Source organism: Lactuca saligna, chromosome 8 (genome assembly GCF_052625555.1).
Source record: "Lactuca saligna cultivar CGN05327 chromosome 8, ASM5262555v1, whole genome shotgun sequence".
In the NCBI taxonomy this organism is placed as follows: Eukaryota; Viridiplantae; Streptophyta; class Magnoliopsida; order Asterales; family Asteraceae; genus Lactuca; species Lactuca saligna.
The window spans coordinates 71450645-71475131 of record NC_136424.1 but is presented as its reverse complement, the minus strand read 5'-3'; the positions used below and the strand labels follow the sequence as shown (position 1 = coordinate 71475131).

At 32.7% G+C, this 24487-nt stretch overlaps 2 protein-coding genes and 1 pseudogene across 2 annotated transcripts; 1 reads left to right on the top strand and 2 right to left on the bottom strand.

Moving 5' to 3' along the window:
- Positions 1–8023: 8023 nt before the first annotated feature.
- On the top strand, positions 8024–10378 carry LOC145009752 (2-methoxy-6-polyprenyl-1,4-benzoquinol methylase, mitochondrial-like; annotated as a pseudogene).
- Positions 10379–16106: 5728 nt separating this feature from the next.
- Positions 16107–17320, bottom strand: LOC145009751 (uncharacterized). The gene is made up of 4 exons (XM_078968387.1): positions 17241–17320; positions 17053–17151; positions 16415–16947; positions 16107–16264 (listed from the first exon to the last, which is right to left on the bottom strand). Exons 1-4 carry the CDS (start codon positions 17318–17320, stop codon positions 16107–16109), a joined length of 870 nt encoding a protein of 289 aa, XP_078824513.1.
- Positions 17321–20616: 3296 nt separating this feature from the next.
- LOC145010766 (transcription factor MYB14-like) lies at positions 20617–22078 on the bottom strand. Its single transcript, XM_078969296.1, has 3 exons — positions 21700–22078; positions 21469–21598; positions 20617–21309 (listed from the first exon to the last, which is right to left on the bottom strand). Exons 1-3 carry the CDS (start codon positions 21830–21832, stop codon positions 20829–20831), a joined length of 744 nt encoding a protein of 247 aa, XP_078825422.1. The 5' UTR covers positions 21833–22078; the 3' UTR covers positions 20617–20828.
- Between the last annotated feature and the right edge of the window lie 2409 nt (positions 22079–24487).

Genomic DNA, 24487 nt, shown 5'->3' with positions numbered 1-24487 from the left:
TAATATGGGTTATGTGATTGATATGGTTTATGCGGTTATGTGGATTATGTTGGTTATGTAGGGTATGCTCTGGGGAACTCACTAAGCTTTGTGTTGAAAGTTCTATTTATGGTTTCAGGTATCACCGGTTTTCAAATGGAAGGGCTCGGGATGATCGCAATGCACACACTCATGTTTTCCGTATTACGTGATTTTGGGATGTAACTCTTATAACTGTTTTAATTAAACCATGTTTTTGAATGACTTGAAATATGTAATACTTGTGTTGATTATATTGAAAAAAAGAAATTTTTATCCTAGATTTTTGGGTTGTTACATAACACAAATATATCATATCTCCAAAACAATTTATCCCATATCGTCGATTACTACGTACTGATCCTATACAAAGATCTTACAAGATCTAGCCTAAAGGATTAATATGAACAACAAACTGACGATGCTACTTCGGAAATTCCCTGGCAGCAAACTATGATCAATGAATACATCAAATAAAGGGAATGGAATATGTTTCACCACGGACATTCGTTCGTAAAAACCACAAGACAATTAAGTCGGGGGTGATTATCTAGATAATTGTGCCTAGCATTGGTCTGACACCGTGAGGTATTTTACCCCCATACTCACCAATCTGACAATATAACATCAGACCTACCTAGTAGTGGTCTATAACCGATACACTCTATTAGGCAGTCTATGAAGTTCCCTAAATTACTGCGTGAAAGGAAACGCTGATACACAAAGCTCATCAAAGGAAAAAGTATGGGGACATACTAATAAAGTACTCCTGTACACTCTCATACTCTAATATATAATAATGTCAAAAAGGACTTTGTACATGATAGTACTTTTGGAATATTATTGTACCCTGGTATGAGTAGGACTCGTACCCGAAAACATAATAATACACCGACACAAGCAATACCTGACATACAAATCTTTGAAAAGGACTTGGTACACAGAAAGTACTTTTGTATGTAGGACATACTCCGTCGATCATCAATCTCCTTGAACAAAGTTTCTACTCTCTATTATGATGACACACGTACCTTTAATAAGATGCTACCTAATATCCAAACTTAATTGAACTAAACATCTATTTTAAGTCTTATTTCATCACTAGGAAAGCCTACAATGCTTATAATCAACTTTTAATACCAATTCTGTTTTGACGACACGATCCTAATTTAGTGTAATATTTTATATAGAGTATTAAGTATTAACATACATTTATCTTCTCATTTATAATAGTTCTATTATTATTATCATGTAAATACATCTTAACACATATAGAACCATGATTGGTTCACATAACGTATAATATCAAATAAACATATAACACATATTTCCAGATAATAAGCATATAACCCACATATAAACTTTCAACATATATTTAATACTTTTATTAAAATCATGTTCATGAAAGGGACTATGCACTCAAATGTTAAAATGATGACTCGAAATTCAGACAACGCTCCACTTCTAGCAATTGTATTTTCCTTTGACGAAACCAAATATCATTATCACTAAGTTTTAGTCTGATATTTATTGAGACTAATTATTAGTCTGGATTCATCATTAAATTAAAGTCTACTTCAAGATCTATCAAGTAAGGAACAAATAGGTATAATCATATCGGAGGTAGGGTCCGTTTGGTATATGAAGTATACTGTTTGGAAATCCCACTTTAAGCACCTCACTAAATCCTGTCTAGACATCATCCCCATAAGTAGATCAATCAGTATAATGACTTAGAATGATATATCTTGTTTATAGGTTCATAATAATGATAATGAACTTAAACATAAGTTATACTTAAAGTACGCTAAGTGTAACTCACTTACATAGGGTTTAGCTAGGAACCGGGTTCTACAGGGACAAAACTTCTAAGCCCAAAGATCCACTCCTCGGGGCTTTCCGGCACTCAGGGGCTTCACTACTAATACCTAAGAAGTGCTAGAGAGGCTTTGGGGGTGCTTGGGAGAGAATTGGATGAGAAGGTTTGAAGAAAAGAGTGATTTTCGAGCTCTATTTATAGGTTGTCCAAGGTATCTTCACATCGTGACACTTTACCTTCGTGTCGTGAGCTAGCGTAGGCACCAAGGCTTCGCTTGGTACTGACACGTGGCGCAGGGCGCAAGTAAAACAACAATTCTTAAAAAATTCATAACTTTCGCATACGAGCTCCATTTTCGACGTTCTTTATATCCACACTTAGGTATTGAAAAAATCTACAACTTTCTTTTAGACTCCATCGGCTAATTTTGATATTATTTTTAAAGTTATATTTTAACTGGCTTATACAGTTAAAGTCCGTTAAAAATTCATAACTTTGTCATCCGATGTCCGCTTTCGAATATTTTTATATCATTGAGTTGCTATTAATGAGATCTTCAATTCTCATTTAGGTTGCATTGGCTAAAAACTAATCAATCTAAAGTTCGATACCCAGGTTGTGTACTGCTATGCCGAATCTTAAAAATTCATAACTTCTTCTATCGAATTCAGATTTGGACGTTCTCTGTATGCACGTTCTCGGTTTAATGTCTAATACAATTTTTTTAGATTGTTATGAAAAAAAGGTATTTTGTCAAAAATTTACTTTTTACGATACACGAAGTTATGTCTGTTTAATCGCGCAACTTTGACGGGTCATAACTTCTTCGTTATAAGTCGGATTTTAGCATTCTTTATATGTACGAAATCCTTGTGACATATACTATAAATTTGGTTAAGATTATTTATTATAAATAATCTTCTATCACAAAGTTATTTTTAACGCTTATTATCTCTAAATTGACTAGTCCAAATCTACGGACGTTACACCGGACACCACCACAAGTCCAATCTGCCTTGGAAAGTCCAAAAAAACCCACCCTTTATATATATATATATATATATATATATATATATATATATATATATCTTTCTCTCTTTTTATCTCCCCTCATCTCTCTCTCTCTCTCTCTCTCTCGCTTTCTCTCTTCGGCAGTCCAAGGGTACCATCAGCAGTCCACAACAAGATACACGTATGACGACTCCGTTACCCTAACTCTGACAGCGAGAACATGACCAATGGTTTCAAATCAGGGCATAAGGATGTCAATGATGTCAATGATCCAGTTGCAAAGTGTAGATCCGATGATTTCGGTGAAGGTAGAAATAATGTTGTAGCCTTCCCCCTTCGTCGCCACCTGCATCGCCTGCCACCATCTGACAAACCTCCGTCCAAGCGTCGGCCTGAATCTCCTACAATCTCCACCTTCATACAATCACCACCTTCATCTGCATCCTTCTCTGTCGAGTTGTCATTACTTGTAGATCCCCTAGTCTCACCAACTTTCTATATCGACGTCGAGCTAGCACTCTAAAGTTGTCGATCTGCATCGTCGATCTACATCATCAAACATCGGCTCCATCACTACCATCGATCTATAGCATCACCGCCATGTATATGTCATTGTGTGTCCCTACCAGACTTTCGTCTTCGCATCTACACGCACGAACATAAACACACTCTATTTTCTTGGATTTGTAGTTTGAATTTTTGGTTTGAGTGTTTCGATTTTATTATTGGTTTGAATGGTTTTGAAGAGTGTTTTTTCTGGTGAAGAAGGTGGTGATGCTTTACTTTGGTGGTAGAGGTTATGCTTTTCCAATTGATTTAAAAGGAGTGGGTGGTTTTCGGCGATAATGGTTTGGATAGGGAGAGAGAGGACATAGATGCATGTGGTGGTTGGGCCTGACTTTTAATTTTTATTTTTTACGTAATTTATATATTATAATAATTAAAAAAATTGGAAAAAGCATATGAATATAAAAATTTTATTCTAAAATTACATATTTTTGACAACCATCGGGATAGTTTTTCAATTTTGTCTTAAAAAGGTTAGAAATATGCTTCTACTTTTTGTTCCTACTATTTTCCTACCTATTTTAGATAGTGATAAATATCATTCAATTTAATTTAAATTTGATTGAGATGTTAAACTTATACATTTGTCATCATCTTAAACATATAAGAAATAAGAAAGAAAATATAAACAAAAGTAGGAGGATATCTAATTTCTCATTTACTTTTAGCGGATGAATATTCGATGAATATTCGTTGAACTTTATAATTTAACTAGGTGTCCAACAGCCCAAAACAGCGGCGACAATTATTACTTTTTCGACGAATGATTTTTTTTTCCAGAAAATGACATCTAACTGTTTCGATGGCTATAAATTTTGTGGTTTATATGTTAGAAAATTTTCATGTGCTAACCTTTGGACAAAAATCATACATACATTAAAAAAGAAACAAAATTTAAATGATGTTCTTTCTTTATATATTTTTGTTGATTATCATAATTAGTTTTTATTCATAAAAAGATGTGTGGTTTTTACATAACACATTTGTATATTAAATTATCACTATATACCTCTTAAATTTCCAAGAAAAATTCAATATTTTACTAATTTATAATTTAGTTAAGAAGTTCACATAGTTAAGTTTAAGATATAAAAACTTAAAGTATCTCTTTGATCTTAATCACAAGTATCAAAGGGGACGATCACACCAAACAATCCCTTCATGTCGTCGTCACCATGATGCCAGATGCCTACAACTTAATGTTGAAGCTACCTCAAGAATCGAATCTTGTCTGTAAGTGGAACTTTAAAAGTATATCAGAATCTCCAGTTGGCTAAAATCATCCACAAAAATCGAATATTTTTTAAAGCTTTTTGTAGCTTAGAAACTAAGTCAAAGACTCCTAATTTCACACGTGAAACCTTATCTCTATAAAATCTCCATGCGAACCCACCTTCTGTATTTCAATGGCGTACTTGAAGAAGATCAAGAGCCTTATTGGTGCTAAAAAGGTCCTAAGACTACTCGGCACCAAGCTCCGCCTCCACAAGCTCCAAACATCCAAAACCAAACACCGGAAAATCAAGAAACGCAGCACCACGAAAGGCGGCAGTGGTTGCCTCTCTTTATCGTTTCAGTCTCGATTCAAACGGAAAAGGAAGGAGGTTCATAGATATCCCTGGAAGAAAACGAAGACAGTTTATGTTGACCAGTTGTTTTTAGAGAAGAAGGAGGTGGGGATTCCGGTGGTTGAGGGAATAACCGTTAACACGGCGGAGGGGACGAGCGACAAGTGTGGCGGAGGCTTGGCGGATGAGATGTGGGAGTCGTTGGTGATGGGGTCGCCTCAAATGGATGGGATTAATGAGAGGGCGGAGGAGTTTATTTCTAGGTTCCGAGCCGATCTTTTAGTTCAGGAAATAACCGCTCGGAGATTGTAGCCATTTGAGTTTGTTGGTTTTTTTCCATTATGTGTTTTTAAGGTTTGTAAGCTTATTGTAGAGACAACCTAACGATGTATATATATGTCGATATGTCTTTCAGTAAATTGGGCTCAAATTCGTCTTTAAAAGTTGCTATATGTTTACTATGGTGAAAGTGGTGCAGTTTGTTGTTGTTAATAGCCAAAACCGAACTGCAAACATAAATACGGTTATTTTATTTACGAAGCAGACTGGTGCGATTATTTTTGAATTTCGATTATTCTGTTATTTTATTTTGTTATTATTATTATTTTTTTTTTGTTAAAGTTCCATTTTTAACATCATGGATGTTGGATTTTATGTGGTTCGATCCAAACCCAAAAACTTTTAAACATGGCCAATAGAAACATATGAGCATTAGCCCAACAGAGCTGTTGGATGTTGGATGTTGGATGTTGGCCAATAAAAACTTTTAAACTTTTAACATCATGGATGTTGGATGTTGGATTTTTGTGTTATAGGCTTAAAACAAAAACCCACAAGCCTATAAAGGTAGGCTACCAAGCAAACGCCCAAGTTTCTACCTTGCCTCTCAAACCCTTTTATATAAGATGGTCTTATCTCTTTTCTTTCTATAAGCCCGTCTTCGTCGTCGCCATTGGGAGTTGGGACAACCAAATGTCAATCAATGAAGCAGACGATTAAGTTTATTTCTGTAATATGTTATAAGTAGAAACCATGGATAAAAAAAGAAAAACAATATAGATAATTTTAAATCGTAATGAATAATCAAATATTTGTAAAATAAACTGTAACCTAATAAATGTCTTGTTCTCGTAACGAAAAAACTCTAATAGGTGGCTTTGTTTTCTTCAAAACATAAACTTTCATTTAACATTTATGATTAATTAAGTATATAAATGTTTTATATGTAAACGTGATAACATTTCATTTAATTCTAATTTGTTATGTCATTTGATACATCTTTATCTTTATCTTTACTATATTATTAAACATATTATCTTTTTCTTGAAAATTAAGAGGTATAACATGTATTACATCAGGTGCAATACTATTAAACATATACATACGTATTACATTACACAGGATACGTAATACACTACACGAGACCTTACCCTAATCTCCTAAACACAGCCGCCTCAAACCCATTCTCATCGTCTCCGCCAAAGATGCAGAGATCTCCACCAACGTCTCCCACCGAAGACCGAAGGTCCGTGGCTGCCGACCTCCCCAGCCGAAGATGTCCCTCTCTTTCTTTCTCTCTCTCTCTCTCTCTCTCTCTCTCTCTCTCTCTCGATCGCCTCTCTTTCTCTCTCTCGATCGCCATCAGAATGAAATAGAAACCCTAATTTAAAATTATCGATGACCTTGGACTCTCCAGCGAGGAATCCAACGTCGGTGTCTCCGCCCTTGCCCAACACCTTTATCAGTTCGAAATCACTTCCCAGGTACTTACTACCTTCACTCTCACACCAACTTCCCCTTTTTCGATAATAATTCACTACCGATTGTTTCTGAAAAAATCTCGAACAAAATCGATTTACATGGTTAAGAAAACAGTTCACTTTGTTTCTGCAGAGAGTCGCTGATTACGAACGTTCGCGGGTTGGCGTTCGCAATACACCAATTTTGACTTTTTTTTTCTGGTTGACTCGCAGGAACACCTGCTCAAATCATCCCGATTTCAATCTTTCCCAGGTAAGGTCTTTCACAGTATTTCAATTTTGACCTTTTGTTTGACTGGCAATCGCAAACATATGTTCATAATACTCCGATCAACCTCAATCATTCCAAACACAGGCTTGAATCCGATTGCAAAAATATGTTACGATTCTAATTAGGTTCCACTCCGATTTGCAAAAATATGTTACGATTTTGACTTCCACCATATTTTTGCCCTCGCTCCCGTTCTATGGTGTAATCTGTAGTATTTTCTATGCCATGTACATAACCGGATGGATTGAAATTGCATTTATGATCATTGTTTACTGTGTAGGCAAGTTGTTTGATGAAATATCTAAAAAAAATTAATTCACTTCTATGGGATTTTTTTGAACTTGTATGTTAAGTTCCAGTCAACTGTGGTCCGGTTAGAAGATAGAATATGTTTTATAAATATTCGGTTCCATTTTTTTCATTTTAACAGTCCAAGTAGGGCGTAGAACAGGAAACAAAGGTGGGGTGATTTCTTGTTCCTTTAATTGAATAGTAGAATAGTGTATTGTTTGGGAATCGCCCTCTACTCATTACTCTGTTTTTTAATTTGATAACATAAATGATATGAGGAATACATGTCTTCTTTTCATGGCTTTCATGGTTTTCAAATGAAAAGTTATCCAATTTGTCACAAACATTTTCTGTTCATAGTAGTTGTTATAATGCTTAATCAGATCTATATTTCTTTTCAAGAACTTTGAAGTGTGGATTTTTATTTTAAACGTATCCCATCTAACATACAAAGTCAAAATCTGTTTGTTGACTTTGATAGAGTTGAAAGAATGGCCTTCAGAGTGGTTGCTAGGAAATTATTGAGGAGCAAGCTGTTATCCATGTTCACTCCTGCTTCTACATTCATTTTCATGCCACTAGCTTTGGTTAATCAACCTTGCTTTCCTGTTTCTTTATTTATAATTTCTGATTAATCTATTATTTTTATAATGAATTGATAAACCCCTGTATTCGTGTCTTCATACATTGCAGGATTTAAAGAAGTAAATGAAGAATCATGAATGATTTGATGAGTGGTGGATTGCATAGGTTGTGGAAAGATAGGTAAATAGTAACATTTTTTACTTTTTTTTAAACATTCCCTCATTTGCATATTAGTTTTTTTTTTAATGTTTGCATAATTTTCAGACTGGTTTCAAAAGTGAGCCCATTTCCTGGGATGAAGCATCTTGATGTAGCTGGTGGGACAGGTTAGTTTGTCTCTTTGCATTTCTTTTTTGGCATCACTTCATGACCGAAGGGTAAACAGTTGTTTTCTTATAGTCAGAAGGTTCATACAACACATACAGGGATCATTTATCTATTAACCACTTTATCTATTCTACACATCACTTAATGGAAACAAAAAGACAAAAACGCCCTAAGATTACAAGAAATATAATATTTCTTTTTACATACAGGTGATGTTGCTTTTAGGATTCTAGAAACAATCAATAGTGTTAATCGCAGAGCCATAGAAGACACACTTGAAGATGATTTGCAGAGAGAAACTTAGATTTATGTTTGTGATATCAATCCAAATATGTTGGAAGTTGGTAAAAAACGAGCCTAACAAAGAGGTAACTAACTCTTATTTAAGTGGTAAAACTGTAATTTTATCACCCATAAAGGCAATTTTAATTTTTTATTACCTAATTTATGTAGGGCTTAGAGAACAGGGGACCTGATATGGGTTGAGGGAGATGCAGAAAAACTCAATTTTGAAGATGATTCAATGGATGGTTGCACTATTGCTTTTGGTATTAGAAATGTTACACACATAAAAAGTTATTGCTGAAGCATACTGGTACTTTTTAAATTTCTTTTATAAACAAAACACACTTAGGAAAAAGTTTATAAATATTTATTATTTAATCAAGGTACTCAAGAAAGGAGGGAGATTCCTTTGTCTTGAACTCGACCATGTTGAAGCTCTAGTTTTCAAGCAGTTGTTAGTATTCTTTGAACTTGTACTTAATAGTTTATTATAACATTATTTGTTTTTTTTTTTTATTATTAATTGTGTTTGTTTTTTTTACAGGTATGATTACTATTCATTTTTGGTTATTCCAGTTGTAGGAGAGTTAGTTGCAGGAGATCGTGATAGCTACCCCCGCCGGTATACCCTCGCCAGTTGTATGATTACCTGTGTATTTTTCGTCACCGTCGGTATACCCCTGCAAACATGAGCCGCCATAGCTACTTCAAAATCGTTGCAACTAGCCCAACATGCACAATCTGCGCATAAACTTCACCATTTTCCCTCTCTCTATTCCTTCATCCGTGTCTCACTGTATGTACACACAGGCACAACGGAAACCCACACACAATTTCCTTTTTCCTACAACCACCACTCATGCGTTTCTGCTATACCGACTGCCTTCATCCACCCATCGCCAGGTTAACCCGCTGCTACCAATCACCCTTTTTTTCTCCGTTTATGCCCACTTTTGATTTTTCTGATTTTGTTTAGTGCATTGGATCGATGGCTAAGTTGACCACTACAAAACGAAGGAATGCTCTTTGATTGTAAATGTCCATTAAACTACACACAAACATGTTTATGTTTCCTTATCGCAGACTTACCAGGTAAGAAAGCTAATTTATTCCCCAAAATTATTTCCATTTTTATTGATTCTATATGTTTTTGGATGTATTGATTATTTTTTTTTTCTCCAGGCATATTTTCCAATATTAACCCTTCTTAAACTGACACTGAAGTTTCAACTTAACATACATCTCTTCATCTCATTTCCTTCGGTGATAGCAATGAAGAAATTTATGGTGCCTATTGCCTTGATCTTCTAGGATACCATGTTATATTTGGCTAGGGTTCCAATAAAGATACACTACTTTATTTGGTAGGAATATCCATGTTTATTGATGACTACAACTAAAAAGGAATTCTATATTACAATATATAGACTAGAAATTGAAGCGAACTTTGGAAAATGGCAAATTGCAAGACACGTACATGGAAAGTAAATACAATCTGAATATATGCAAATAACCTTTTTTTGTTTACAGGTACTTCAAATGAAGATTTTTTATTTTCTTGATTCCTTTGTTCCTTTTGTTGTAAGTTTATGATAGTTAAAACATTTTATAGTTATTATATTTTTTAAAAAATTACTATAATAATGATTTTAAGAGTTATTTATTTGGTTATAAACTTAGTGAATCATGTGCAGGTTGGGATATTGCAGAAACCAGTTGATAACAATATGAAATCATATAATAGCCTTGTTCATGTTGGTTTGGAAACAAATAAGGTATTAGAACTTGAAAGCCTCTTAACAACCCTTATTCGTTTTGTGGGAGTTTTGATTTTTTTTTTTCTTTCAAAGTTCGTATTTTCAAGTTGTTTTGTTGATTTTATTTTCTAATATGGGTGTGTGTTTTTATTAGAAGACAATGGAGAGAGAATTATTTTTATAATAAATGTACGAACGAAACATTGTACAAGATTTGTAAATATATGACATACTTTTATTAGTTTATAAGTTATTTTACTTTATTTTGAGCTAACTAATTTCCTTAATTTTATGGTTAATCGCTAAATTGATAGAATTGGACGATCACAAAAAGATCATCATTTGAGTATTTATTGTAAACGTAAACTTTAAATGAGAACTTATTATTATTATTTTTCTGAAAATAATAAACTCAGTTTTTGGTTTAAATTCATATACCATAGGATGATTGGTTAAGAATCCATTTTGTAAACGATAATATAACTATTTTATTTTATGTTTTTCACAACATATAATTTTAGAAACATTTGACTTATGAAATGGTAATTTCAATTACATTTATTATTTGTTTTAATTATTATCTATCAAAAATAAGTCTCACTCCATAATAATAAAAAAAACACTAACAGCGAATGTATTTTTTTCCTATTACATGCTTATATGAGTTCATTTAACAGAAATATTAGTGAAGTATGACGAACAATTGTAAAAAAGCATTGAACGATTAATACTGTACTATAAATCATGTATTTATGTACATTTGTAAACAATTCAATTTTTTATTATTATTAATGCTTATTTATTTGTTTCTATTAATATTACTTTTATTGATAATTTTTTAAATGTAGTAATTATTTATGCAAAATAACTTATCATTTCTAGAAATTAATTTCTGAAAAAACTATTCGCACCCGTCGCTTGGCGCGGGTAAACGGTTAGTGTACAATAAAGAAGTTAAAAAAAAACTTGCCTAACTGCATCTTAAAATCAAAATCATATCTTTTTGTAAAATACAACATTTTATCCGGATTTTAAACCTAGATTTATTTTTATATTATTTATATTAGTAAACATCATATAACTAACTAATCAAAAATAAATATTACCAAGTTACTAATAGTTTTTTCTATAGAAAGAATACAACATATTTGCTATATACAGTTTTAAATTATTCGTTAGTTGGTTGCAGGTTTATATATTTATAGACTATACACAGTATTTAATAATCATATATTTTTAACAAATTATAATCCAAATCATATAAGTTTTTATAATATTTTTATAAAACATCAAAGTAATTGTGACACCCGTCAACATTGGTCAACAGAAGTCAACCAATATTTAAGGTGAACATAATATATCCCTCCCAACTAGTATGATATATTAGAAAATCTTTCAATGAAATTACATTTCGTTTTCAAATTGCAAACCAGATGTAGGTTGATACGTTTAACACTACAATACATACGTGGCAAAATAGATGATCAGTGGATGATTATCGGGTAATAACAATATAACGTCATACAAGGTGTATGTAAATACAACATATAAATGACCTTTAGTGTGTAAGGTCATAATAAGTATAAATGAACTATACTAACTTCCCTATCACCCACCACTAATAATCATATGAAAAAGGATTATGGTAACCAATTTTTATAACACTTTCTCTAAAAATAAGAATTAATGTACTCTATAAAAGTTATTATGGTTATAAGTACATGCTTGCACCTATATATATATATATATATATATATATATATATATATATATATATATATATATATATATATATATATATATATATTGTTATAAATTTGATGTAATTAAAACAAGATTAGTAAAACTAAACTAAAAACCTTTAAGAAAGAAGAAAGAAGAAAGGAGATTTGGAGAGAATTTGATAACTTATATAAAGTATTCAAATTGGTGTGTCTTTTACATATGTGATAGTGCTATTTATACTAGTTAAATCACTAGACATAATTAATGAGTTCTTACACATATTTGACATATTTATCATAAGAGTTGAAAATAACTCTTACACATTTGACATTAGGAAATGTTGTCATTCAATTATTTACAAGACTCCCCCTTGGATGACATCATTTCAAATTAGAGTTCAACCTTGAAGTACTGCCTCATTAAAAACCTTGCTAAAGAAAATCTAGTGGGAAAAAACTTTAGCGAAGGGAAAAAGAGTGCAGTGTATAGTTGACTCCCCCTTATTTAGACATCTGTCACATTATATTCTATGCACATGTCGCATTCCGATGCCATGGACATGTTTCCTGAATATTGCAGTAGGAAGTGCCTTCGTAAAAAGGTCTGCTGCATCGTTACTGGATTGAACATATTTGATTTCAACTTGATGGTTCTTTATAAGCTCTTGAGTGTACTCAAAAAACTTTGGAGGTATATGTTTTGTCCTGTCGCTCTTGATATATCCTTCTTTCATTTGAGCGACACATGCTGAGTTATCTTCATATATTAAAGTTGGACATATATCCTTTTCAAGTCCACATGAAGTTAAAACTAGTTGTGTCATTGATCTTAACCATGTACATTCTCTACTAGCTTCATTTAGTGCAATTACTTCAGCATGATTTGAGGATGTGGCAACAAGTGTTTTCTTTTGAGAACGCCAGGAAATTGCAGTACCTCCATTCATGAATACGTATCCAGTTTGAGATCTAGCTTTATGAGGATCGGACAAATAACCTGCATCTGGATAACCAATCAAACCTTGTTTTGAATCGTTAGGGTAAAATAACCCTAAATCACAAGTTCCTCGAAGGTATCGAAAAATATGTTTGATTCCATTCCAATGTCTTTTTGTTGGGGCTGAACTAAATCTTGCTAGCAAGTTTACTGCGAAAGAAATGTCAGGTCTAGTACAATTGGTAAGATACATAAGAGCTCCAATTGCATTTAGATATGGCACTTCTGAACCAAGGACTTCTTCATTTTCTTCGCATGGACGAAATGGATCCTTGTCAATATTTAATGATCTAACAACCATTGGAGTGCTTAAAGGATTTGCATTGTCCATACTGAAACGTTTCAAGACTCTTTCTGTGTAATTTGATTGATGCACAAGTATTCCGTTAGGCATATGCTCAATCTGTAAACCAAGACAACATTTGGTTTTTCCAAGATCTTTCATTTCAAATTCTTTCTTTAAAAGTTCAATCACTTCAAGGATTTCTTTATTCGTTCCAATGATGTTCAGATCATCAACATAGACTGCTATGATCACATATCCAGATGTTGTTTTCTTAATAAATACACATGTACAAATAGTGTTATTTTTATAACCTTTACTTGTCAAATAATCGCTTAAACGATTGTACCACATGCGCCCAGATTGCTTTAAACCATACAAAGATCTTTGTAATTTTATAGAATACATTTCTTTGGGTTTTGTACTTAATGCTTCAGGCATTTTAAATCCTTCAGGGATTTTCATATAGATATCACTATCAAGTGATCCATACAGGTAAGCTGTAACAACATCCATAAGACGCATCTCTAAATTTTTAGATACTGTCAAGCTGATTAAATATCTGAAAGTGGTTGCATCCATTACTGGTGAATAAGTTTCTTCATAATCAATTCCAGGTCTTTGAGAGAAACCTTGAGCAACAAGCCTGGCCTTGTATCTTACAATTTCGTCTTTCTCATTTCTTTTTCGTACGAAGATCCATCTATATCCTAATGGTTTCACAACTTTAGGTGTGAGGATAATGTTCCCAAAAACCTTTCTCTTGTTAAGAGAATTTAACTCAACTTGCATAGCTTCCTTCCATTTAGCCCAATCATTTCTTCTTTGACATTCAATGACAGATTGTGGTTCAGGATCATCATTCATAATATCACATGCAACTGAATAAGAAAATATTGCATTTATACTGTCAGTTTCATTTTGGTTACATATTCTATTTGGCTGACCATAATTTTGTGCATCATCCTCTTTTCCTGGGGGAATTTGAATAATTCATGTTTCTCCAGGAACACTTTCCTCATGATCTAGTGCATTTTCTGCTCCTCTTCTTTTTCGTGGGTTCTTATCCTTAGAACCAAATGGCCTTCCACGCTTCAGGCGTATTTTAGATTCTTGAGTGACTTTATCATCAAATTGTCCATGTGGAATGTCAATTCGAGCTGGAACATTGACAGCGGGTATATATGATTTAGTCACCCTTTTGTGTCAGTAAATGCATCAGGTAATTGATTTGCCATTTCTTGGAAATGCATTATCTTTTGAACTTCTATATCACATTGCCTTGTGCGAGGGTCAAGATGTGATAAAGAAGGCTCATGCCATGACACATCCTTTTCCATGATCTTCTTTTCTCCACCTAATGATGGGAAATTTGCCTCATCAAATCGACAATCTGCTAGGCGTGCTGTGAAAACATCACCTGTTAATGGTTCAAGATATCTTATAATAGAGACTGACTCATAACCAACATATATTCCCAACCTTCTTTGAGGATCCATTTTTGTCCGTTGAGGTGGTGCAATAGGGACATATACTGCACACCCAAAAATTCTCAAATGGGATATATTTGGTTCTTGACCGAAAGCAAGTTGTAGTGGAGAATATACATGATAAGAACTTGGTCTTATGCGTATCAATGATCCAGCATGTAAGATTGCATGGCCCCAAACAGACACATGAAGTTTGGTCCTCATTATCAATGGTCTAGCTATTAGCTGGAGACGTTTAATCAGTGATTCAGCTAAACCATTTTGTGTGTGTACATGAGCAACTGGATGCTCAACAATAATTCCGACAGACATACAATAGTCATTAAATGCTTGTGAAGTAAATTCACCAGCATTATCAAGTCTCACTCTTTTGATAGTATAATCAGGGAAATGTGCCCTTAATTTAATAATTTGGGCAAGAAGCTTTGCAAATGCCATATTACGAGTTGATAATAGGCAAACATGAGACCATTTGCTGGATGCATCTATTAAGACCATAAAGTATCTAAATGGTCCAGATGGAGGGTGAATCGGTCCACATATATCACCTTGAATTCTTTCTAGAAATCTAGGTGATTCCCTTTCAACTTTCATTGGAGAGTGTTTTATAATTAACTTTCCAAGGGAACAAGATATACATGGTTTTATGCTATTGGATTGAGGGAACTTTTGGTCCTTCAATGGATGCCCATGTGTATTCTCAATTATCCTTCACATCATTGTTAATCCTGGGTGGCCCAACCTATCATGCCATAAACTGAATGTCCCAGGATCACAATGTTTTCCTTCGATTACCATATTTGATTCAATCATATGTATATATGTATAATGCAGACCGGAATCAAGTGTTGGTAGTTTTTCAAGCACATGACTTTTGTCTATAATATACATATATTTCTTATTTTCAATGGTTACAGTCTTTGTGTCATATCCTTTGAAATATATGTCATTGAAACTTAATAAGTTTCTATTAGACTTTGGAGAAAATAAGGCATTTTCTATACAAAAGTTTGTACCATTTGGTAATATAAAATGGGCTTTCCCGGTTCCCTCTATCAAGTCTGCAGGACCTGATATTGTATGTATAATTGTTTTGTTGGTACTAATTTTGAAAAATATTTCTTTGATTTCAGAATAGTATGTGTACTACCACTATCTGCTATACAAAGATCTCCAATCTTTTCTTGGTGTTGTGCTCCGGTTGGACTCATATTAAACTTCACATATGAAAGGAATAATAAGTGAATAAACATAATCATAATTATTATTAAAAGAAAGTTCATTTATTAAAGGAAAGGCATTACATGCAAAATGAAAGAAAAACAGTTTTACTAGAACAATAATAGATTTTTTTTAGTTAATGTCTTCCATGTCATTGCAGAAATCGACAACATTTAGCGGAGTGAATTCAACATTATCAATGAGGTTTGCTTCTTTTCCTTTTCCTTTAATGGACTCTTGATAAAGTTGACAAAGATGTGCAGGTGTGCGACAGGTCCTTGACCAATGGCCTGTGCTACCACATCTATAACATGAACCATCAGATTTTTGTGATGTCCCAGTGTCATGCCTTGCCACTTTGGCCTTATCTTGTGTGTGGACATTGTTTCATTGTGAATGTTGGTAATTATTCCTTTTCTGGCCACGACCACGATTATTACCTTGTCCACGACCAGAATTATGGTTCTGATTATGGCTTTGGTTTCGATTAAAATAGCCACGGCCTCGTCCTCGACCACGACCACGCCCTCGTCCACGTGTATTGTTTCGATGACTATCAATATTTGTAGCATTTGCTTCAGGAAGTGCTACTGATCCTGTTGGACGAGATTCATGGTTTTTCATCAAGAGTTCATTGTTTTGCTCTGCAACGAGCAGACATGCATTCAGTTCAGAATATCTTGTGAACTTTTGCATCCGATATTGTTGCATCAAGGTAATGTTTGTTGCATGAAATGTGGAGTAAGTTTTCTCCAACATATCTTCATCAGTAACTTCTTGTCCACAATATTTGAGTTGTGAACATATTTTGAACAAAGTTGAGTTGTATTCATTTACTTTCTTGAAGTCTTGAAACCTCAGTGTTCTCCATTCATCTCTAGCATTTGGAAGTATAACTTCCTTTTGATGATCAAATCTTTCTTTCAAAAGATTCCAGAGAATACTTGGATCAGTAACATCAAGATATTCAAATCTTAATATTTCATCAATATGCTTACGAAGAAAAACTTATGCTTTTGCTTTGTCTTGTGCCAAGCAATTATTAAATTCATTTATAGCATTTGAGATTCCCATGTACTCAAGATGCATTTTTACATCTATCATCCATGGTACATAGTTTTTCCCGCTAACTTCAAGTGCTGCAAACTCGAGCTTTGCAATGTTGGACATAATGTAACTATAAATTTTAAACAAAATAAAAATTAAAATCCATTTATTTCAATAAATATTACACAAAAAAGAAGCGGTAAAGCTAACATTGCATACAAGCCTAAAAGTAGATGAAATTTCATATTATCTTCGATGTTAAAGATTGGGATAAAAAGTAACATGACTATTATAGTCATGATTATCACAAACGGGTGAATCATCATGAAGCTTAATTTCTTGAAATTGATTTGTTTGATAGAAGAGAGAAATATTTATTGTGGGTAAAATAAGCAGGGTAAATATGTTTATTTATAGTAAAAAAAATATAGCCGTTGTTTTTACTGTTTATAACCGTTGCATATATATATATATATATATATATATATATATATATATATATATATATATATATCCGTTTTGTATATTTATAAATCATTTAATAAGATTTATAACTAATACATAACTTTACTTTGTATAATTTGACTAATTAGATACATTAATAAATATTAGTAAATGTTAAAATAAAATTATGAAGAGTAAAAAAAATAAACATTGACATGTATAAATAAATATAATTTAAATGTTAGTATGCATAAAGAAAAGTCAGTTGCATAATATAAATGTTAGTATGCATAATTAAAAGTTAGTTGCATAATATAAATGTTAGTATGCATAAAAAAAAATTAGAATACATAAAGAAATGTTAGTATAAGAAATAAAAATCGTTAGTAGTCCATAATGTCCATAATGTCCATAATGTATAAGTTTTATTAATTCATTAGTATTATTATTATTTTAATATGATGAGGGTTTTTATAATTAATAATGTTTTTACTAAGTAATACATACCTTGATTAAGATAGATGTGATTTCCACTTCTAAATAACCTTTGTTTGAGCTTTCGTGCTGATAACGTGTTATAAATTTGATGTAATTAAAACAAGATTAGTAAAACTAAACTAAAAACCTTTAAGAAAAAAGAAAGAAGAAAGGAGATTTGGAGAGAATTTGATAACTTATATAAAGTATTCAAATTGGTGTGTCTTTTACATATGTGATAATGCTATTTATACTAGTTAAATCACTAGACATAATTAATGAGTTCTTACACATATTTGACATATTTATCATAAGAGTTGAAAATAACTCTTACACATTTGACATTAGGAAATGTTGTCATTCAATTATTTACAACAATATATATATATATATATATATATATATATATATATATATATATATATATATACACTAGAAAGGTTTTGAGGGCCGTGATAATCACGGCCCACGAATAATTATTAGGTATCTTCTCCGGTATTTTCTAAATTTTTTTATTTAAATAACAAAAAATCTATAAGTCGTATTTTATAAATGGGTAGACTTTCAATATATAATGTCTTTATAAGAAGAAATAAAATTACAATGATGTGTGAACAAGTAAATCGTCATTAAAAATAACTATCTATTAATCAAATTCTTTGATCTCTTAAAATCTCCTATCCCATTCATGTGTATTTTGCTATTACAAGAGTACAGTAAAATCAAGTTTTCTGGTATTTTGCTATTACAAGAGTACATTAAAATCAAAGAAATAAAAACAGACAATCCTTTTCAAATGGGTTATTTAAGCATCTCAAAGAAACATATAATCAAGAAACATTTAACTATAAAGAAATAAAAAAAAAGAAAAAAAAAAGTCAGAATGTTTTGTATATGAGTAGATCAATAATCCCCTTAACCGTTTGACATTGTCTTGTTTATTGGTCTGGTGCATACTTTTACTATCGAGATTATGTGGGGTTCTACATGGGTATCATACACTCTCTTGACTCATTGAGAAGAATCCTTAATTGTGGGTGATGTCACTATTGGGGTCTTTGGCATTCAATCATCTGACTATATCCATGGTTTACTAAATATATCATTTGAGCATCTCTAGTTCAATGTCTTAAATTTGTAACTATATCCATGGTTTACTAAATATATCATTTGAGCATCTCTAGTTCAATGTCTTAAATTTGTAACTTAATTATGGTTCATATCAAGCTCTAATATATAGTTGATAGCTCTAGGCCTAGTAGGCTGTTGGGTAGTTATCCTTATATGCTTACCTGCATAAAAAGTAAAAACCAATAAGTACCGGTATCAATTGATGGTCATAATTTAAACTAAAATTGAAGCCAATTTAGTAAAGCCAAACAACTTATTATTAATTCATGGAAAATATAACAAAAAGCGGAAAGCATATTTAAGTCTTCTTGCCACCTTTGAAACAAAAGATAAACAATGGAAATTTAAGCAATAGTGGTCTCTTATTAATACCTGATAGAACCATGAATAGAAGCCACAACGGTATACCGCCTAACCTAAAATGAGAATTAAAGGGCCTTTTTCATGTCTAACAAGATATGCATTATAAACACAGAAAAAAGCCTTACGAGCCCACTGGTTGTGAAGCGTATGCAACAGGTTCTCCTCCATAAGTAACAATTTAAGATCCTTTAACCTAAACTAAAACCATAAAATATTGGATGATCGATAATAATTGAAGCGTGAGATTTTTAAGGAAAAGATGAAAAAGTTTACGTTAATTAATGTACCAAGTAAAACTATCTGAGTAATACAAAATCATGGTGAAACTCAAAACCCTAACGGGAAAATTAGGGGAAAAATTCAAAATTCGGAATTGTTTATAAGATGACATGTCAAAAATTGAGATCACACTCATAAACAGAAAAAATATGAAAAACATTGTATATGAGTGGATTAGAGGGGGCGTTATTATGGAGAAAGAGGAGATCAGTATCCAAAACAGGGAGGGAAAAAAGAGGCGGACATAGCAGCCGTTTCTTAAACCTACAATGAAGTTCTTCAAGAAGTAAATCAACCGGCGGGGGGGGGGGGGGGGGGGGGGGGGGGGGGGGGGGGGGGAGATATCAAGTAGAGGGTAAGTCGTCATCAATTTTATTCTGCAAGATGAGGAGCGGTTGCATCGTAGGGGAGAAGTAAAGGGGAACCCGATACGGCACACCAGAGAAAATGAAGTGTGTGAATCAACGTTGATGTCAATGGTGTCGTTTAGAAGGGAGGGGACGTGGCAATAAACGAAGGTTGTAAAATTGATTTTGACAAAACGAGAATAAAAAGGTTTTTATATATAATAATGATATATATATATATATATATATATATATATATATATATATATATATATATATATATATATATATATATATATATATATATATATATATATATATATATATATATGTGTGTGTGTGTGTGGGGGGTTATCCCACCCCAATAATAATTCAAAAGTAGCCACGATATGGTTAAAAAACATGATTATTTATAAAAGAAAATTAAGAAGCCAATTTGTATATAAATTACTTTTTATTAAAAAGTTTTCTCCACTCGTCCTATTTTTTTCATTTAGTCTATCAACAATGACTTTGAATTCGTCAAACTTGTCACCTTCTAATTAATACTCTTGGAGTCAACCGTATCATCTAAAATAAAAACATTTATAAAAGTAAAAACACAACAATTTCAATCCAAGATTTTGATCTGAAGTCGCTCTTTCACGTTAGTGATACATTTTGTTCTCTTAATTTGATCTTATTAACAAAAACCAACGATTTTGTGCTTAAAAACAATCGTTTTTTTGTAACAAAAAAACCGAATATTAGAAATCCGTTACCCCGTTTAGAATTCTAATAACTCCTCCCCTCTCGTAAATACATTGAACCAAAACTGCATGTCATCATTCATGCTTGACGTGTATTTGTAACTTCCTTCCATCACCGTTAACTCACCGGAGTTGTCACCTGAGAAAATCTCTGACCAGAAGTCATTATCCATTTCTTGTAATCTTCCCACAACTTGCGTCTCACCTTTATCCATGGTGATAACTGAAGCAATCTCACAGTAAGAGTGTTGAGGAGAATTGAGTTGACTCTCAATAGTCTGATCATGAACATGATCTGCAGAACTAATATCTGATGATTTTATAGAGGAAGTCGGTGATAACTCAATGTACTCTTCTAATTTGATCTTTTGTTGCTGAAAATTTGAGGCCTGACATCGGTTCTCAACCTCATGCACTCTCTTCTTTAAGTGAGTGTGCCAAACATTTTTAATCTCGTTATCTGTACGTCCCGGTAATTGTGCTGCAATTGCTGACCATCTGTAATTCCGATTAAAAACTCATTATTTATATCTTGAAATCCAACGCCATAAAGATTTACATGTTTGAAATATACAATATGGATTATCCGTACGTAGTAGCTAGCATGTTATAACAGAAAGTTTAATTAATACTAAGTACTCTTGATATAGAACAAACCTATTTCCTATGGCTGCATGCAATTGTATGATGGTTTGTTCTTCTTCTCTAGTAAAGTTACCCCTTTTAATATCTGGATTGAGATAATTAGTCCATCTAAGCCTGCAACTTTTCCCGCATCTTAATAAACCTATAAAAAGAACATAAAAGATATGATAAATTAGTGAAATCACGATCTTAACATTTGATATGGTGATCAAGTTTAACTCAAACTAGATTAAAGAAACCAACCAGCTTGTTTAGGGAGGGCGCGCCAGTTGTCATGACCATACTTTTTAATGTAGTCGATGAGGATCTGATCTTCTTCGTGTGTCCATGGGCCTTTCTTCAACCCCATCCTCTCGCAACACGGGGATCTAACCATTTATACACTTGAAATATATTATACTCGATGAGATTTTTGAGTGTTTTATTAGAATTGACTGTATGCGGGAATAACAAAGAAAATGGTGTGTGTGATAGATCAAAGGGGGGAAGAGTGAATGGTTTATATAAGGGTACGGACCAAAAAAGGACAGATTATAAAAGCATGTTCAATTTAAAAGTGATATTTTGGAAATGACTAAACGTTGATCTGATTTTTCTTTTTCCTTGTATTAAAGAAACCTGTGTCGAGTGCTCAAATTGTGTGTTCGATTTTTCCTGTGCCTCGTTATATAAATAAAAAATACCAGAACATATATTCAAAATGAACAAATAACACGTGGGGGAGATAAAGGATTGTTTATTTTCTCTTATTAATTATCATTTATATTTTTGGTATTTTGTATCGGAAGGTCAAAACCAAGTGTGAACACATGCGTGCATAGCGGCTACGCCGGTTGCATGATTGCATTGCATCATGTGTTTGAAACTACCGACTAGCACTTCTGACTTCATATATATATATATATATATATATATATATATATATATATATATATATATATATATATATATATATATATATATATATATATATATATATATATATATATATATATATATATATATATATAGAGAGAGAGAGAGAGAGAGAGAGATGAATGATCATTTGAGAACTCGTATTTTCTCGAGAACCCGAGAACTCAAAGTGGACCGTCAGATTAAAAAAAGTTAAAGGTAACATCTATGATGGTAGTTTTGTAAATAAATGAGAAAAAAACACTGGAGGGTATGTTTAATAAAACAAGACAAGGGCATTTAAGGGATCAAATAAACATATCAGATCGTAATTACTCTTTCTATGCTCGTTCCATGTTCCCGATTCTTCATTGACTCCATCGATCTCCTCCCTAACTCCATCGAGCACCTCCCTCCGCCTTTCGCCTCCAACGCCCACCTTTTCCATCAATCATCTCCGATCTCTCTCAATCGACCACCTCTACCTCCGTTAACGATCACAAGTCGCTTTCGCTTATGCTACATATGCTTCGAATCTCAAGCTCGAGAAGGAGGTGAAAGAGACGATTAAGGTAAATCGTTCAGTGGTGGATCGACGAATTACTCATCATCACATTTTATTGAAACCAATCTCCAGTAGAGTCGGACGATATCACCTTTGCATCCGTCGTTTCCGCCCTTGCCTCCGTCAGATCGACGACGATCCTTCTATGACTATTTGAACAAGTAAACTTGGAATCTAGAGTTTTGTGAAGATTATTTCATATAACAAAGCTCTAGTTTTAGCCTCCATCGGAAGCTATGGTGCATATCTTGCAGATGGCTCGGAATACAGGTAAACAATTCGAATGCGATATGCGATATACAATTTACTTCTTCTGTTTCTCATAATGTTTGTTCTTTGATATCGTTGTATAGTAGAGATGGCAAAAGAAGATGCAATATAATGAGAATTGTGCACCGCTTTATATCAAATCCACCAGAAACCATGGCTGATTCCATCTCTAATATAACATCTTTTAAAGAATTCATCATATTTGTAGTTAAATATCCTCCATGCCTTGCGATTTCAACCATAAATTGTATGTCAAACGCAAACTGTTGTGAAAACAAAAGTTAATTAAATCATGTTTAAAGACACTCTTGTAAGTTGAAACAAAATCTTTCACCTGAATTAATCTATCAGATTCATCACCAGTTGTATCCTCCTTCTAAGTCATCCAGATTTCATGGTTTTTGGAAATCCAATCAATATAGTTTCAATGAGCTCTTTTAGTAACATCACCAACGAATTAAATTCAACCACATTCTCTTCAGTAAGTTCTTCTACTTTCCTTAGTTCCAGAAACAATATTTGTTCATTTCACAACCACTATTAATTCAAACTTCAGATAAATAATCAATGTAAGAAAATTGTTAATGGTTACCTGATAAGGAAGAGAATGCATTAGATCCTGCAACAACTTGATATCATTATGCTACAAATGTTTCAATTTGAATTATATTTTGACTTTGAGAGTATAGAATATTTATTACTACTTGTGTCTTAATAATATATGGCAATTTTTCATCTGTTTATAGGTTAGGAAATATGTTAGGAGCATTATAAAACTTGGAATGTTGATGCATGGTTGATCTCTGTGAAACCTTGGAGAATATTGTTCGTAGGTTGATACAAGAAAATGGTATACAAGCTAGTATTGCTTTCCCTACAGGGTGCTCATTGAACTGGTAAATTATTTTTTATTTCTTTCATCATTTTCTTTTTATGTTTTTTTATTAATTTCCAATAGTAAACATATTTTACCATATTAGGGTTAAATTACCTTTTTCTGCTTTGGTTCCAAGATTAGTCACCTAAACCTTGGAGAATACTAATTACTTTCCAATAGTAAACACATTTTACTTATGAATTATATGTGATTCACATGTAAAACACATGTAATTCACATATGAATTACATGTGATTCACATGTGATTCACATATATGAATTACATGTGATTCACATGTAATTCACATATGAATTACATTCGATTCACATGTAAATCACATATAATTCATATATGAATTACATGTGATTCATATGTAAATCACATACGAATTACATGTGATTCATATGTAATTCACATATAAATT